Raw genomic sequence first — 14,677 nt, 5'->3', positions numbered from 1 at the left:
AGGATGCTCTTGAATTGTTGATTCTTGAATCTTTGAACCAAATGAAGTTCCAAAACAATAGACAAGCTATTGTGATACCTCTGGAGAATTTAATGGGAGCTTTTGCCCTTCTTATATTAGATGTTATTGCTAGTACAATAGCAATTTCTTGGGAAAGGATTTATATTAATTTGTATTAAACTAACGAGTGTCCTTGTTAGAGCACTTACACGGATATCTTCATCACGTACAGTCACGGACACTGCTGGGTTGTAACAATTTCATTGAAAATCAATGTATTTATCACAACCCGGCAGTGTCCGTGACTGTACAAGAGTGGAACATGTATACACTATACACATACAGATAAATGTCCAACTCAAGTACAAGAAATGCATATGTCTGTGCACATACACATGTTTTCCCCAATTATAGTTTTACACAGGGTGGGGTTATATTGAAAGTTGTGTCCTTGTGGATTATTCTGGTGTACTTACATGGTAATTTATGAAAATGTGGGCTAAGCAGTAAGGAGACAAATCAGATTTTTCTTAGCCACAGAAAGTCAGAAATTACAATCTGCCATTGCGAGAAAAAATGTTTCCAATGTGTCATAAAAATATTTCTAAAGTGTTTTATTAGGTGTGTTTAGTTTAAGTGTTTTACACATGGAAAGTGTGCTACATGTGATGAAAAGTAGTTCCGTGGGAAGATTTTTATGTACTTACAGAGCACATTTTAAATACTTCTAGTATACTTTTTACCACATCTGTAGTACACTTTTTATGTGTACTGAAAGTGATAAAACTAGTTCCTATGAAGTGTACAATGGGATCCATGAGTATTACCGTGCAAATTGTCCATCACCATGTTCGTGCACTTTATTTTTGACCCAATAACAGCTTCAAGAATTAAAAGAAAACTCAAAACAAGCTGTTGACAACTTCTGCACCAGTATACATAAAATTCCATTGCTTTAAAACACACAGGATGTAAGAGAAAAGGTAATGAAAATAGTCGTGGACAATTTGCACGGTAATACTCATGGATCACACTGTACATCCAACGGCGAAAGAAACAGTAGGCGAATTGTACATCACCATATTAATTCGGTCTGTATTACACATTGTGATGACAATGAATTGAAATAATGACGTCAATAGGCAGAGAACAATGCCTGCAGAATGTAGAATAAAAATGTAATTAAAATAGCGGTGGACAATTTGCCTACCATTATCTTTGCCGTTGACTGTCCCAGAAGTTATGATATGTATATTTTTACAGTGTGTCGTCGCATAAGACAAATAAACTAAGAAGGAAAAATAGGTTTTGAACTAGATTAATACACAAAGTAGGCTACAATATAACATAGTTTATTGAAATTATCTGCATTACAATAAATACAGAAAATAAGTATAAAAAATAGTTCAACGCTGTCTTTCTAGACGAATGAAGACTCATAAAATCTCGAGACCTTTCTCTAATAATTCCGCCCAAGCGACATAAATTTACAAATTACACACAAATGTGCATTTTAACAAGAATTTCACTATGTCTACTTCGTAATACTTACGGAACCCTAAAAAAAACTTACATTCGTGATATTATATCTTTCAACCTGACATAGTCGTACATAATCACGTTAGAAATTTTAAAAAGTCTCTCTCGTCTACCAATTTCAAAATATGGTGAATTGAAATCGGAAAGATGTTATTTAGAAATAAATGATATTTAGAAATACTGACTGTTTCCTTTTATCGCATACAAAAGTGGAATTGTACTACATTTGCGGAAGACATGTTTTGGATAATGGAACACTTGTGAAAGAAATAAAAGTTGTATTTATTAATTGAAAATTATCAATTATATCACCCAATTTTAGAGTTCGTGTATTTTTGTGGTATTTGTTGGACAATTATTGTCTCAAATTTATAACTATAATAATATTTTAATAATTCTGCGTACAACGTAGTTTAAACTTCCATAAATTTAGTGTGACACAGTGCAATCAAATTTTGGAATCTTTGAATTTATTGCTAATCAAAGCATATATATTGACCGTAGTTTGGAGTCCTTGAATTTAATGCTAACCAATGCAGATTTAATGACCGTAGTCACTCCATAAGTTTGGAATCTGAATTTAGTGCTAACCAAAGCACATTTATTACACCGTAGTCACTGAAAGTTTGGAGTGTTTGAAATATGTGCTTACCAAAACTGATTTAGTATACAGTAGCCAAACAATATGTTTGGAATCTGAATTTAGTGTGGAGCAATGGGAATTTCGTGCAACCCACTGAATGTAGTGCTAACCAAAGCAGATTTGGTGAAACATAGTCACACCACAAGTTCAAAGTTCTTGAATTTAGTAATAACCAAAAGAGATATCGTGTAACGTAGTCACACCTGAAGTTTGAGGAAGGGCGTAATCCTTAGCAAGCTGATCCAAGATCCCTCCAGTTGTCCTGGGTTGGAACTGTGGCGCTGGTCGTGGTGCAGGAGCAGGCTGTTCATACCTGGGCTGTTCGTACCGGGGCTGTTCCGGCTGTGAAAAAGCTCTTCCGGGGCCGGCCCGTGGGGCGTGCTGCATCAGGTCCAAGGGGGACGGCACTGGCCTGTTTGGGCGTGGTTGCTGAGAGTACACCACGCCCCCGGTAGCAGGGGAAGCTCCGGCAAACCCTGCTGGTCTCTGAGGCAGAGGTCCTCTTGGAGCGGACGGTCTCCTCAGGGGTTGAGGAGCGGGTCTTGGGGCCTGGTGGAAGGTGGTCTGCACGTCGTAGGACTCGTCTTGGAACACCTGTTGAGGTCGTGGGCGTGGCCTCAGCTGAGGTTGAGGCTGGGGGCGGGGTCTGAACTGTGGTCTGGCCTGGAACAAGTCCTCTTCTGCTTCCTCTGTTGCTGTCTCGTCCACCAGGGTCGGTGGTGCGACTGTTATGCCTTCACCGGCTGGCTGGAATCCGAACTTGTCTGCGCCGTACTCGACCACGCGTACCTTGCCTGTATCGTCTACAAAACCGTACTTGCCCTTGACGTCACCAGTGGAAAACTTGGTTTCAATCTTGAATGTTCCATCAGCAGCCTCGTAACCGTATGTGTAAGATCCATCTTCATTATGCCTGGAAGTACAGAGTCCAATACAGTGGGTTATCCTGAAAATTTGACCTGCTTTGTGCAACAATTCTTATTTATTTTATACATTTATTACACGCCCCCCTTTATCTAGATTAATTACACTGGGGAACAAAAAAATATTTTATTTTGTGGCATAAAGTTTAATAACAGTTTCAGCACACAAAACAGCTGTGATTGCCAATTGTATGATTGGTTCAGTTGAATTGACTCCAGTTATAAAAATAAACGCACCATGGAAAATGTAGGAGGTAAAATTACTCCTCGCTTTTCTCGGTAATATCAAAATTTGACAATGGGCTGAAATTCCCATTAAGAAACTTATTTATTTATTTGTAAATTGTTGCTAGGCAACTTATGAAGCATTGCTAGGCAATATATCTCTTAATGTTGAATTTTGTAGTATAACTAAGCGAAATGCGTTTAATGTGAATATATTGGAAATATGAGTTCATCACGTAGTAAGTGTTTCAATAACCGAAATGTTTTTTGCTTATGTGGAATATATTGTCTACCATCACAAAGAAGAAATATCACGGATGTAGTGAGAGATTTGTATCAGGCTTATTTTGCCAAAAATCTGGGACAACAGAATAAAAAATGGGTCCCACATATAGTTTGCAAAACTTGTTTGGAATCACTTCGTTATTGGGGCAAAGCGGACGAAAGGGACTCAAATTTAAAATGCCCATGACATGGAGTGAACCAAAAAATCATGTTAATGATTGTAGTCACAAAAAGAAATATTAAATTGTTGTTGGAAGTTTATTTATATGTATGTCTGATGTTTCCGCCATTTTCGTTTAGTTGCATTTATTTCATAAATTAGAGCCAATTCAGGAAATATATTATTATATTATTATTCAACAGCATGAAATCGCCCTAAATTAGCTCTCAAACACTGTGCCGCAATTTCACTGTTCCCCAGTGTTATATATAATAGAAATAAAACACCAACACAGGTATACAAGTAAAACAAAACCAGAAGTCCTACAACTTCAATTTTTTCGGTAATTTCTATATTTTCACAAAATCTCCCTGTTTACCTGAAATTCGCTGCATGAAGGGAAATTTCACTTCATGTAGCAACAATGGCTCTGCCAAGTGCGGCACAGAAAGCAGGAAGGAACAAGCAGTTCTCTCCTGCCAACGCTGTTTGCAGCGGCCTTGTGTTTTTAAATAGCCACTTGCTTCAGCTCACTCGCCCTTCCTGCGTACAATTGGGGAGGAAACCCTGTCAGAAGGGTGCGATGGAGGAGTATCAGTGGCGTACATTAGCCAGTCTTTAACTACTTTAAATATTTACTTTAATTCTGGTTTGAAAAGTTGTGTTAATAGTTTAAAATTAGCAAAGTAGTTTATCCTCGACTGGTAGCTGCACTCGCTTGCTCTCTCACGTGTTCATTGGTCGAGCCCTCTCGAGTTACTATTTGCGCAGAGGACTTGTTTTCGTTCACTTGCTCCGGAGATGTCTGTTATAACCTAACCTATTCAATAGGTTCCACAACTAACCTACTAGCTAAATATGCTACAAATAATTACTAATAATTAATAACAATCTTTTATTAACGACTTAACAGAGGAGCCTCCTTGATGGCGTAGTGATAACCTTACAATGAAGGGATCCCATGTTTGATTCCCGGTGCAGCCAAGTTGCACAAGACACTGTAGGTCCAGTCCCGATTAGCCTATCTTAGAATAAGTGGACTTTAACATAAACAAAAGTAGATAGCAATTGACTCACCTGTTGATTTGCTTAAGAATAGGAACCGGGGTTGGTCTGGCAGGGGCGGGTCCCCGCGATGCAGGTGCAGATTGTGGTCTCACAGGGGCCGGCGCTCTCCTCGGGGGCGCGGGGGCAGCGTCCTGGTAGTCGTAATCATCAACATAGTTGCTTCCGTACTGTTGAGCTAGGGAACAACCCACTAGCAATAATAAACACAACTGAAATGAAGAATGTTTTCATGAGAAAAATATCATCTTTTGCTTCATTACAAAGATGCATATAAAATTATATTATTCAATTTCTTCGAACATCACAGTTTCTTTAGAAATGTCGATACAAATTTTAGAAAACATAAGATGATCTTATACCTTAAACGTTTTTCTACTGTCTAGGTTAATCACGACGGTGAAGTTGTTTTGGTGAATGGGCAGACAAAGAAAACGTCCATGTTCAGGAATCGAACATGGAAACTCTAGCCTTCTAGGCTACTCCGCATAGGAAATCTCGTAAGTTAGGAAAAGATACAGCATTATATGGTTCTTTGTTGTTTGAGAATTTGCGTGTTAATTAGTCTACCCAGGGTGGTATTTGAAGGGGGTTTGGGAGGGAATGTCCCCTTTGGTTGCTATTTTTGGTTCTTAGGGCGACACGCACACACCTGGACCCCATCCCCACTTGTTTCAAATACCACACTGAGCCAATTACATGCATATGCGTTATGCATTTCTTAATTGCATCTGGGAACAAAGACTGCCGCATTCTTGCTAAACAGGAACAAACACTGCCTTTTCCTGGAGCCTTGCAACTCGTAAAGCTGCCCCAGGGAGAGAAATTGCAGTTGTCCTTGGCAGGTGACCTTTCGTGTTGCAAAAAAGATACAGGGGACAATGCAGACATGTATGCACACATGTACTTCAAATGAGGAGTGTAAAGTCCCCTTCCTACATCATTAGCTACTTAATACATTATACCAGAGATTTTAATTTACGCTTGACTGCACATACAGCATTTCATCTGTTTTATTTTGAGGTGTCCTGGGTTCGAATCGCGGCCTGGACATAGATATCCCTTTGTGACTGTCCTTTCATCAATTTCATCAAATCGTCGCTCATCGTCGCGAATAGCCAAAAGTGGCAGAAAAGTGGAGTAAAATGACTTAATGCAATCAATTATTCGAAGTACATGTTGCATTTTATTGTTTATTATTGATTCTTTGTAAAGTATATGTCGAATCTCTTTTCCTTTTAGTTAAATTGTAATTCAAATGTCGGACTGAATGAATATTTAGTGATATCGATATCGTCGATATAGATATTATCGATACCCATGTCGATATTCGAACGACATCAATAAGTCGATTGACTGATTGGGTTTATTTTATTTCGCCTTTCTGCCATCTTTGGCGAATTGCGCAAATCAGGATGAGTGATGATATGATGAAGGAAAACTTACAAGGAACACCCACACCTTAGTCGGAATTTGAAGCCGCGTCGTAGCGCGCTGTGCTAACCACTTCACTACGGATGTCGGCTCGATATTTCCGAAACTAGATTTATCGATTCGATATCGATATTAAAACGATATCGACAAATCGTTATTCTGCAGTTCTACGCCGAGCCGGCATCGTCTGTTTCATCGCTTCGTAATTCATCTTCATCGTCGCGACTGAACTAGAAGTGTGGGAAAGTGACTTGAAATTGTCAAAAATAGAAAAGAAAGTTCGTAGCTCTGAGAATTAAGAAATGGCCAAGCAAAAAATACAGGTCAAGGATATCATATATTTCGGGCAGCGCTGTTCACGTGCTGTAGAGTGTGTACAAACACATCATTTCTCTTACGTAAACGAAACATAAACCACGCAAGTGGCAAATAAGGCTGCTTCACACAAGGCAAGACGAACGAAACCCATTACACACATTCGGAATGTCGCCGAAACAGAAATCTGAAAGTTTACATAACCACTTCCATTACCTAAGTGTATCACCACACCCACCGCTTAGGGACACTCGCACGCACACTTCCTTATAAAAAAAACACTCGCTTTTGCATTTTGTTCTGAGCATGCGTACTGGAGTGCGTGTTGGTGTTTTTTTGGTGTCTGTACGGAACGCAATTCCAAATTCCTTTATGGTGGCAAGAAAACGTATCATTAGAATGTCTTTAGCTTCTTTCAACATTGGCACGAACATAGTTACTGTATAGGCTACTCGCTTCTGTAATGCTGCAATTTACTTCTTTATACAACATTTTTGTCCAACGTCGGTTGAGCTGCACATTGGATAACAATGTTGTATAAAAAAAACGAATTGCAGCATTACTAAGTGAGCCAAGTATACGCCTCTACGTTTGTTTGTCCTAAATATTAAAGTACAGTTTGAAAGTGTCCACAACTTACGTGCTTGTATCTTGCTAGAATTCATAACTGGCCACTTTATTTGCCGGAACGTAACTTCACTTCTTTCAAGTTAATAAAGGTGTTTTTACTTTAATTTGAAATTTTAATTTGAAATTCATATTCCAGTAACGAACTTTCCTCCGAAGTCTGATGCCTATAGATACTGCAATACAGAAGAAAAATCTGTTCGAAAATGTGCATAAAATTGTTCATTTCGATAAAATAATGATGCTTCAGGAGTTGGCAAACTGATTTCTTAGGATTTGGCAACTCCGTTCGGGCTTCATCAACAATTTGCCAGGACGAAATTTTAAATTTTCATATTGCTTTCATATTAACTCTTTTCATTAAACATATTTTATTTCCTAGTTTGACGATGTCATCTTTATGATCACGGGTCAACAAAGATAATAATAATAATAATGATGTTAACAACATTTATTATTATTTTATGTACATTTTGTGATTCCTGCTTTCAACTTTTAATCCCACAAAATGAATGAGGAGAAAACATTGGAGTTTCTTCTCTGTACCTTGACCCCTCCCCCCGCCACTAACGAGTGTTTTCTTATGTGAATGATTTGACAATGGCAAGTACGTTCTTTCAGTACAAACTTTGAAAGCTGTGTTGATTAATAAAGTGTACCATAATTACATGTGTGTATAAACATTTACAAAATGTTATTTGAAGAGAATGATGAACTAAAGAAGATCCTATGTAAGCTATTTATACATTATTTATTTATTTAATTAGTTTTGAGACGTAAGTATTTACGACGAAACAGTTTCTATATTAACATGTGTATAACTTTGACGTCCTGTTTTGTTCCGTTTTTCCTTCAGGAAAACGTGAAAAATTTCCCGTTTCGTTGTTTTAAAAATCTTGTCACCTCAAAGTATAAGCTCTAGTTTCATTCCATTGTTTTGTACTCATTTAAAACAGTTCTTACTTCCTTATAAAGTTTTATAAGAGCACAAATCAAGTTGCCTAACTATTCTACAATGTAATGTAATAGTTTCATTCATGGTAGTGTCAGCCCCCGTGGCGGAGTGGTTAGCACATCGCGCTACGACGCCAGGGGTCTCGGGTTCGAATCCAGGCCTGGGCATGGATGTTTCATCAATTTCATCATATCATCACTCATCTCCATCTTCGCAAATTAGCCAAAAGTGGCACAAAAAGCGAAGTAAAATAAAGGAAATCAATCAATAATTCATGGTAGTTTTCAATCTTTCTAGATATGGAGATAATGTATACCAGAGAAACTTTTTTGTGTTAGATACTGAAAACTGGAATCTGTCAGCTACAACATCTTGCACCTGGCAAATTATTTGAAGGGTACAAGGAGTACTGTACGCCCCCGTTCCTGGTCACCGACCGCCACTGTGGAAGTCCCCTGAAAAGTGAAATTCTATTCTAGTCTGGCACTTGCCACATCTTTCACATGACCCTACGAATTACCCCCTCCACTGACCACAGAGACATACAATTTTCTTTCCTTTGTACGTGCGTAATGAACCCTTGTACGATATACAGTTCCTGTTTCTTTTCAAACATCATACATTCATGTCGCACACACGTATATTGAAGATATACATACAGTGAAAGGCAGAGGAGAAAGTTAAAAATTGGTGCTTCTAAGTTCATTCTCCGTACATGACGTTAATTGCAGCCGACATATCTGTTGCACTTAGCAATAACTCACAGACTAAAAATTCGAAACGGCGTATCCTCGGGAAGGGTAAGAGGCAAGGTGGGTTGGTGCAGGAAGTGGTCGACGCACTCTCTGTTGAGTTACATAGTCGAAACCGGTGTATGTGTTACGTCACTGTGCCTTAGTTTGATTTTCCCCTTGTTTCTATACCCTGGAAGCGATTTGGACAATATACAGACGTTGTACTATATGAATATTTTAATGGGTGATATTCAGAGAACAACTTCCGTACGTATGCAATCTTTCGCATAACGTAAAAGTTTGTAATACGAAACCAGTAAGATTCTGACCAAAACCTTCGGTATCCTGCTGCAACAAACGCACGCAAGTGACGTTTGTTGAATCTCTGGATGAGAATCGTAAAAGCATCATTGTAATATGCTACATGCAGTGATTTATACACACACACCTAATGTCTTAATGAAACCGATACAATTTATCCACAAAGGCTTAATTTATGGTCATTTTCTTTTAAAATTATCCTTACACACCCCAGATGGAATATTGTTTATAAATCCCTGACATTCTATATGACATCTTTAGGTTTACAGCATTAGTTAGCAATGATTGGAATTTGACATAGCAAGAGATGCAAAATTCCTCTGCACTTTTTCTTTTCAATGAACCTCACTACCCAGGCTTACAGCAGAGATAGAAGTAAAATCTTGTTGTCAGGAATGTATACTCTGTCTCTAGAATCTGTGGAGCAAAGCAGTGCGCGTTGCTGCAAACTTAAACTGCCTACTTAAAGAAACTTTCTTGGCTAAACATTAACAATAGAAGAAATTACTTAACACTCACCTTGACGCACAAAATACTTAAGAGTGGCCCCCAAAATGCTTATCCGATAAGATCTGTTCTCTTAGAACATCAGCCGAACATAACATCCGCAAGAAGCACAATCTAAAAATCCCCAAACATAAAACCGCCACCTATAACAAGTCCTTCATTGTTACAGGGATCAGGGAATGGAACAAACTGCCTGCACCATTGACTAACATTATTTGCCATCAAAGTTTTAAGAAACAACTAAAGAACTTACTGTTGTCCGAACAACTACAGTAACCTTCATATGTAAACAATTACATCTGCACTTACACATTACCCAATGCATACCTAACAACCCCCCCCCCCCCCCACACACACACAATGAACTACTGAAGACTTATTACTTATCTTTTATACTTATCAATTCAATGTATCATTTTATTATTGTATAATCTTTATATTATTGTTATTGTATTATCATGATCAATGTGTTTTTTTCTATGTTTCTATTCATTTATTGTATCTTTGACAAGGGTTGTTCTAAGAACGGTCCACGAGGCCGAAACATGCCTGCTTAAATAAAGACCATTCTATTCTACTCTATTGCCTCTATCCTATTCTGCACTGACATCCCCTCTCACGCGTTCATTGGTCAGTACTTGCACAGAGATTGGTTTTCGTTAGCTCGCTCCAAAGATACCTGGAACAAAGTATAGTTACCAACACGTTGAAATTCGTGTGTATGTCTCATCATTTTCATCATATCATTAATCATCCTCATCTTCGCGACTAGGCAAACGTGGCAGAAATAAACCAAATAAAATCCTGATCCACGTTTCATGTTCCATGTACGTAATATCTATAGGAGTTAGAGCCTCGCCGGTGGCGCTTTGTAATCAAGGAGTTCGATACCCTGTGGAGGCACATTGCGCAGTGATTCGGATCCCACTTTAAACTGTACACCCTGTCCCAGCTAGCTGTGGAGCAAGACTGCGCATAGCGTCAGAGAAGCGAGGGAAATCTGTTGGCCAGAGCGAAGCAGTAGACACTGATGGGAAGGCTGGTAACTGCAGTCGCTTTTCCCCCTCCACGCAATGCCGTTCCTCTCACGTGTTCATTGGTGGAGCCGTCTCGCGTCACTACTTGCGCAGAGACTTCTTTTCGTTTGTCTGCTCCACAGTTAGCTGGGACAGAGTATAGGTTCAGTACCGATTAGCCTTCCTGTGTATTAAGTGGACTTAATTGATTGATTTGGTTCATTTTACTTCGCTTTTCTGCCACCTTGGCTAGTCGCAAAGAGGGAATGAGTGATGATGTGATGAAACTGAAGAAAATACACTAATAAAGAACGCCCATGCCGGTATTCCACTCCGCCACGGGGACCGGCTGCTCTAACATGAATCACACATGTCTAACAGCGTCTCTGTTACTAGCTAACTGAATCGCACACCATTACAGTTCATTTTTGAACACTTCTGAATTCAATTACTGTCCTACGTGATTCCTAATTCATCAGAACGAAAGAACAATTAATGCCAGATTGACAATGAAACGCTTACCGTTCTGCAGACCATATTGAACAAAGCACCCACTCACTGCCGGACAACACGCACACGCTGTCCCGGTAACCAACTAGATGGGTCCGCCCCTCCTAACTTGTTTTATATACCGACGCAAGAACTCATAGCCTTCTCCCGAATTCAGGTGCTGACGGCTATTGCCCCACCAGTCCCCTCCGGCCCCCGCTTTCCCCTAGAGACCCCCCACCTGTTCTCGCATACTCTGTGCTCCCCACTGGAGCAGCCAACGAGACCAAGGCCTTCCATTGCCATTGCTACGACCACGGGCAAGATGTGTGTGTGTGTGAGAGAGGACTTTCACTCAGATGCAGTGTTTCTACTCTAAGAAAAAATCTCTAAAACAGTAGTCTTTTTATTTTACCCCAGCAAAATCAATATTCCGGGAGGGGTTCGAACCAAGTGTCTTGCGCCGACCTCCGTAGCGCAGTGGTTAGCGACACCCGGGCTTCCGTGTTTGAATCCTGGCTCTGGAGTGGGTGTTCTTTGTGAGTGTCCCTTCATTTTCATTATATCATCTCTCATCTTCATCTTCGCTATTAGCCAAAAGTTTCAGAAAATCGATGTAAAATAAACCAAAACCAGAGTCTTGTACAGTCAGCGGCAAAGATAATGGTAGGCAAATTGTCCACCGCTATTTTCATTACTTTTTTGTTCTACATCCTGTTTTGTTTTAAGGAAAGAAACTATGTTGGTTCGAAGCAGGTATTGTTCTTTGCTTATTGAAGTCATTATTTCAATTAGTTGTTATCATATCGTGTAATTCAGACCGAATGAAAATGATGGTGGACAATTCGCCTACTGTTTCTTTTGCTGTAGGGTGTACGTAATAATAATAATAATAATAATAAATATTTATAATTTATTCGTTAATAAGATTACTATGTAATGTGTCTATTAACAATAATAATATTAGTATTAAAGTAGGTCATACTACATGCAAAGGTTGATTGATTGGTTTATTTTACTTCGCTTTTCTGCCATTTTCTGACACAAAGATACACCATGCTCAGGCCGAGATTCGAACCAGGGTTGTTAAAGGTCCAAGAAAACATAAATTGTAATTGGTTCCGCAACAGAACCGGAATATTTTGTCTCGCACAATTTAAATTCGGTCCAACTTGCGTATTGTTTCATTTAAAATAAGGTTCTTAGACCGTATTTAAATTAATACGGAAAAAAAGGTTCCTGGACCGAACTGAAATACTTTAAACATAAAAAGGTTCTTTACGGTCCGGAACCCATTTACGCTTGCTGATTTTCTCTCCTGGACCGAAATTCAATTTATTTAACATTCCTGGACCTTTAAAAACCCTGATTCGAACCGCGTTGTACCGCGCTGTTCTAACCACTCTGCCATGGAGGCCGGCACATCAGATTTGGAGACATGGAGCTTATGAATACCAGCGTGGCGCAATGGCTATCGTATTGCGTCGCGAAAGCAGTTGGCCCCACCTTCGAATACAGGACAGGTTTCTTTCTAACTATTCTATTGCCCATTTCGTAGCTTCACCATGCATCTTCATTGTCGCATTTTTTTCGAGGGAACTGGAATTGTAGATGTGGATATACCATAGCTACGTTCCATGGAGGGGGGGGGGGATACAGAATAAAATATTTCGTAATTACCACTTCTAACTTTGAAATTTCTTCAAAGACAAAAATGATATTCGGAGGATACTTTAAGGGGGTGGGAAATTTACCAATTTGTTTTTTCCCGAATTCTTTACTGCATTTGATTTTCTCAAGATTTCGGAACGGGCTGTAGCCTCATCAGCATAATACAATACGTTTTCTAAGCCCATTATTATTCATAACAATATTTAAATTTAAAATGTGGAAGGGGGAATATTTCGTTCGTATTCGGGATTCCCCCCCCCTTTTTCAAAATTAGTAAGAAAACTAATAATATGTGTCTTCTTTTGTTGGAAGGATAATTAACAAGATTAAATTAGCCAATAGCTTCACAGTGTCTAGAGTCAGTACAGTTAGCAGTATCACAGCCATTTTAAGATTTCAGTATATTTCAGTATTTTTTATAAACCTCCTGGTAATTGAGGCACAAAGGAATAAATATTACTTTTTATGATATCTTAGCAAAATAGTCCTGGACAATATTTTTAGGACCTGCTCCCCCTCAAATTAAGCCCAATGTTCAATTTTGCCCCCCCCCCTCCTCAATTAGGCATAGCCAGTTGAAGGCACCGGAGAGTAAAGCCCTCGAAATTCTATTAATATCCAATTTGAATAGCGTATAGTTTTTATTGAGTTTTATTGTTTTATTGACCAATTTTCACACCGAAAGTACCCCTAAGGGGTATTGGTGCATGTACATTACAAAATACAACATGTTGACATCGCACATAATATATATCTATACATCAATTTGGCAGAATTTTTTATATAATAATATAACATAATATAATAGTAAAACATACAATGACAAATTATTTCTTGTGCTGTAAAAGTACATATTATATAGTGAATACAATCTAAATTTATTTTAAAAAAGTTATTTAATTCCTGAAATTCTTAAACTGAATATAATGTGTGTAGTGCTTGCTTGATGCATGATTTGTTTTATTTTACTTCGATTCTTGTGCCACTTTTGGCAAATTTGCGAAGATGGGAATGAGTGATGATATGATGAAATTGATGAATGGACACTCACAAACATCCATGCCGAGGCCAGGATTCGAATCCAGGACACGCGATGTGCTAACCACTCCGCCACGGGGGCCGGCGAATAGCGTATAGTGGTAATTAATTTTGCTTCCTTAGCAGGACTAAACTTCTTCCATAATATGCTGAGAAACTCATCTTCAGGGCTTCTGCCTCCCCACCCCCACCCCACTTTTTCGCCTTTAGATGGCGGCTGCTGATAAGGAATGCACACTCCCACCCCGAAATACAATTCTGGCTAGGGCCTGCCCCTAATGTTAGGCCCCAATTTTCGCCGTTGCTATCCAGAACACATCATAGTAGGGAGCTGAATTTCAAAGGAACTCACATCCCTCTCTACACACAAATCTGATATAAAAATATACTGATAATTTCTAATCTATATTTGCAGACTACTTGCATGTCTTTAGAATAATTACCTGTGATGGTCTAATTCCCGCATGGACAACTGAGGGAGGAAAATTATAATGGAAAAGGGGATATTATGGTTTCAGAATATGGCAACACTGTTCAGACGACAAGTATACTAAAGATGTTGCTGGAAATTTCTTCTCAAGACAGAAACTGATAAAGTCTTATGGCACATCTCAAATGACCTTCAGTACCGCATAATATCTATAGTTTTTCTCTACCCAAAATCTCCCAAATTTGTAAACGTTGTAAACGGTACCGGGACAACACGGAACAATTTTTTCAAAGGCTCCAG

General features: G+C 38.9%; 1 protein-coding gene across 1 annotated transcript; it reads right to left on the bottom strand.

Annotated features, from left to right (window-relative positions):
* Positions 1 to 1,336: 1,336 nt before the first annotated feature.
* On the bottom strand, positions 1,337 to 11,414 carry Cpr97Ea (cuticular protein 97Ea). Its single transcript, XM_083142044.1, has 3 exons — positions 11,272 to 11,414; positions 4,853 to 5,052; positions 1,337 to 3,095 (listed from the first exon to the last, which is right to left on the bottom strand). The coding sequence occupies exons 1-3, from the start codon at positions 11,284 to 11,286 to the stop codon at positions 2,345 to 2,347; spliced, it is 966 nt and encodes a 321-aa protein (XP_082998170.1). The 5' UTR covers positions 11,287 to 11,414; the 3' UTR covers positions 1,337 to 2,344.
* Between the last annotated feature and the right edge of the window lie 3,263 nt (positions 11,415 to 14,677).

The sequence above is a fragment of the Lepisma saccharinum genome, chromosome 20, assembly GCF_977018435.1.
Source record: "Lepisma saccharinum chromosome 20, izLepSacc3.1, whole genome shotgun sequence".
NCBI classification, from domain to species: Eukaryota; Metazoa; Arthropoda; class Insecta; order Zygentoma; family Lepismatidae; genus Lepisma; species Lepisma saccharinum.
Note: the sequence above shows the minus strand (reverse complement) of the source record. Positions and strands in the feature narration are given on the sequence as shown.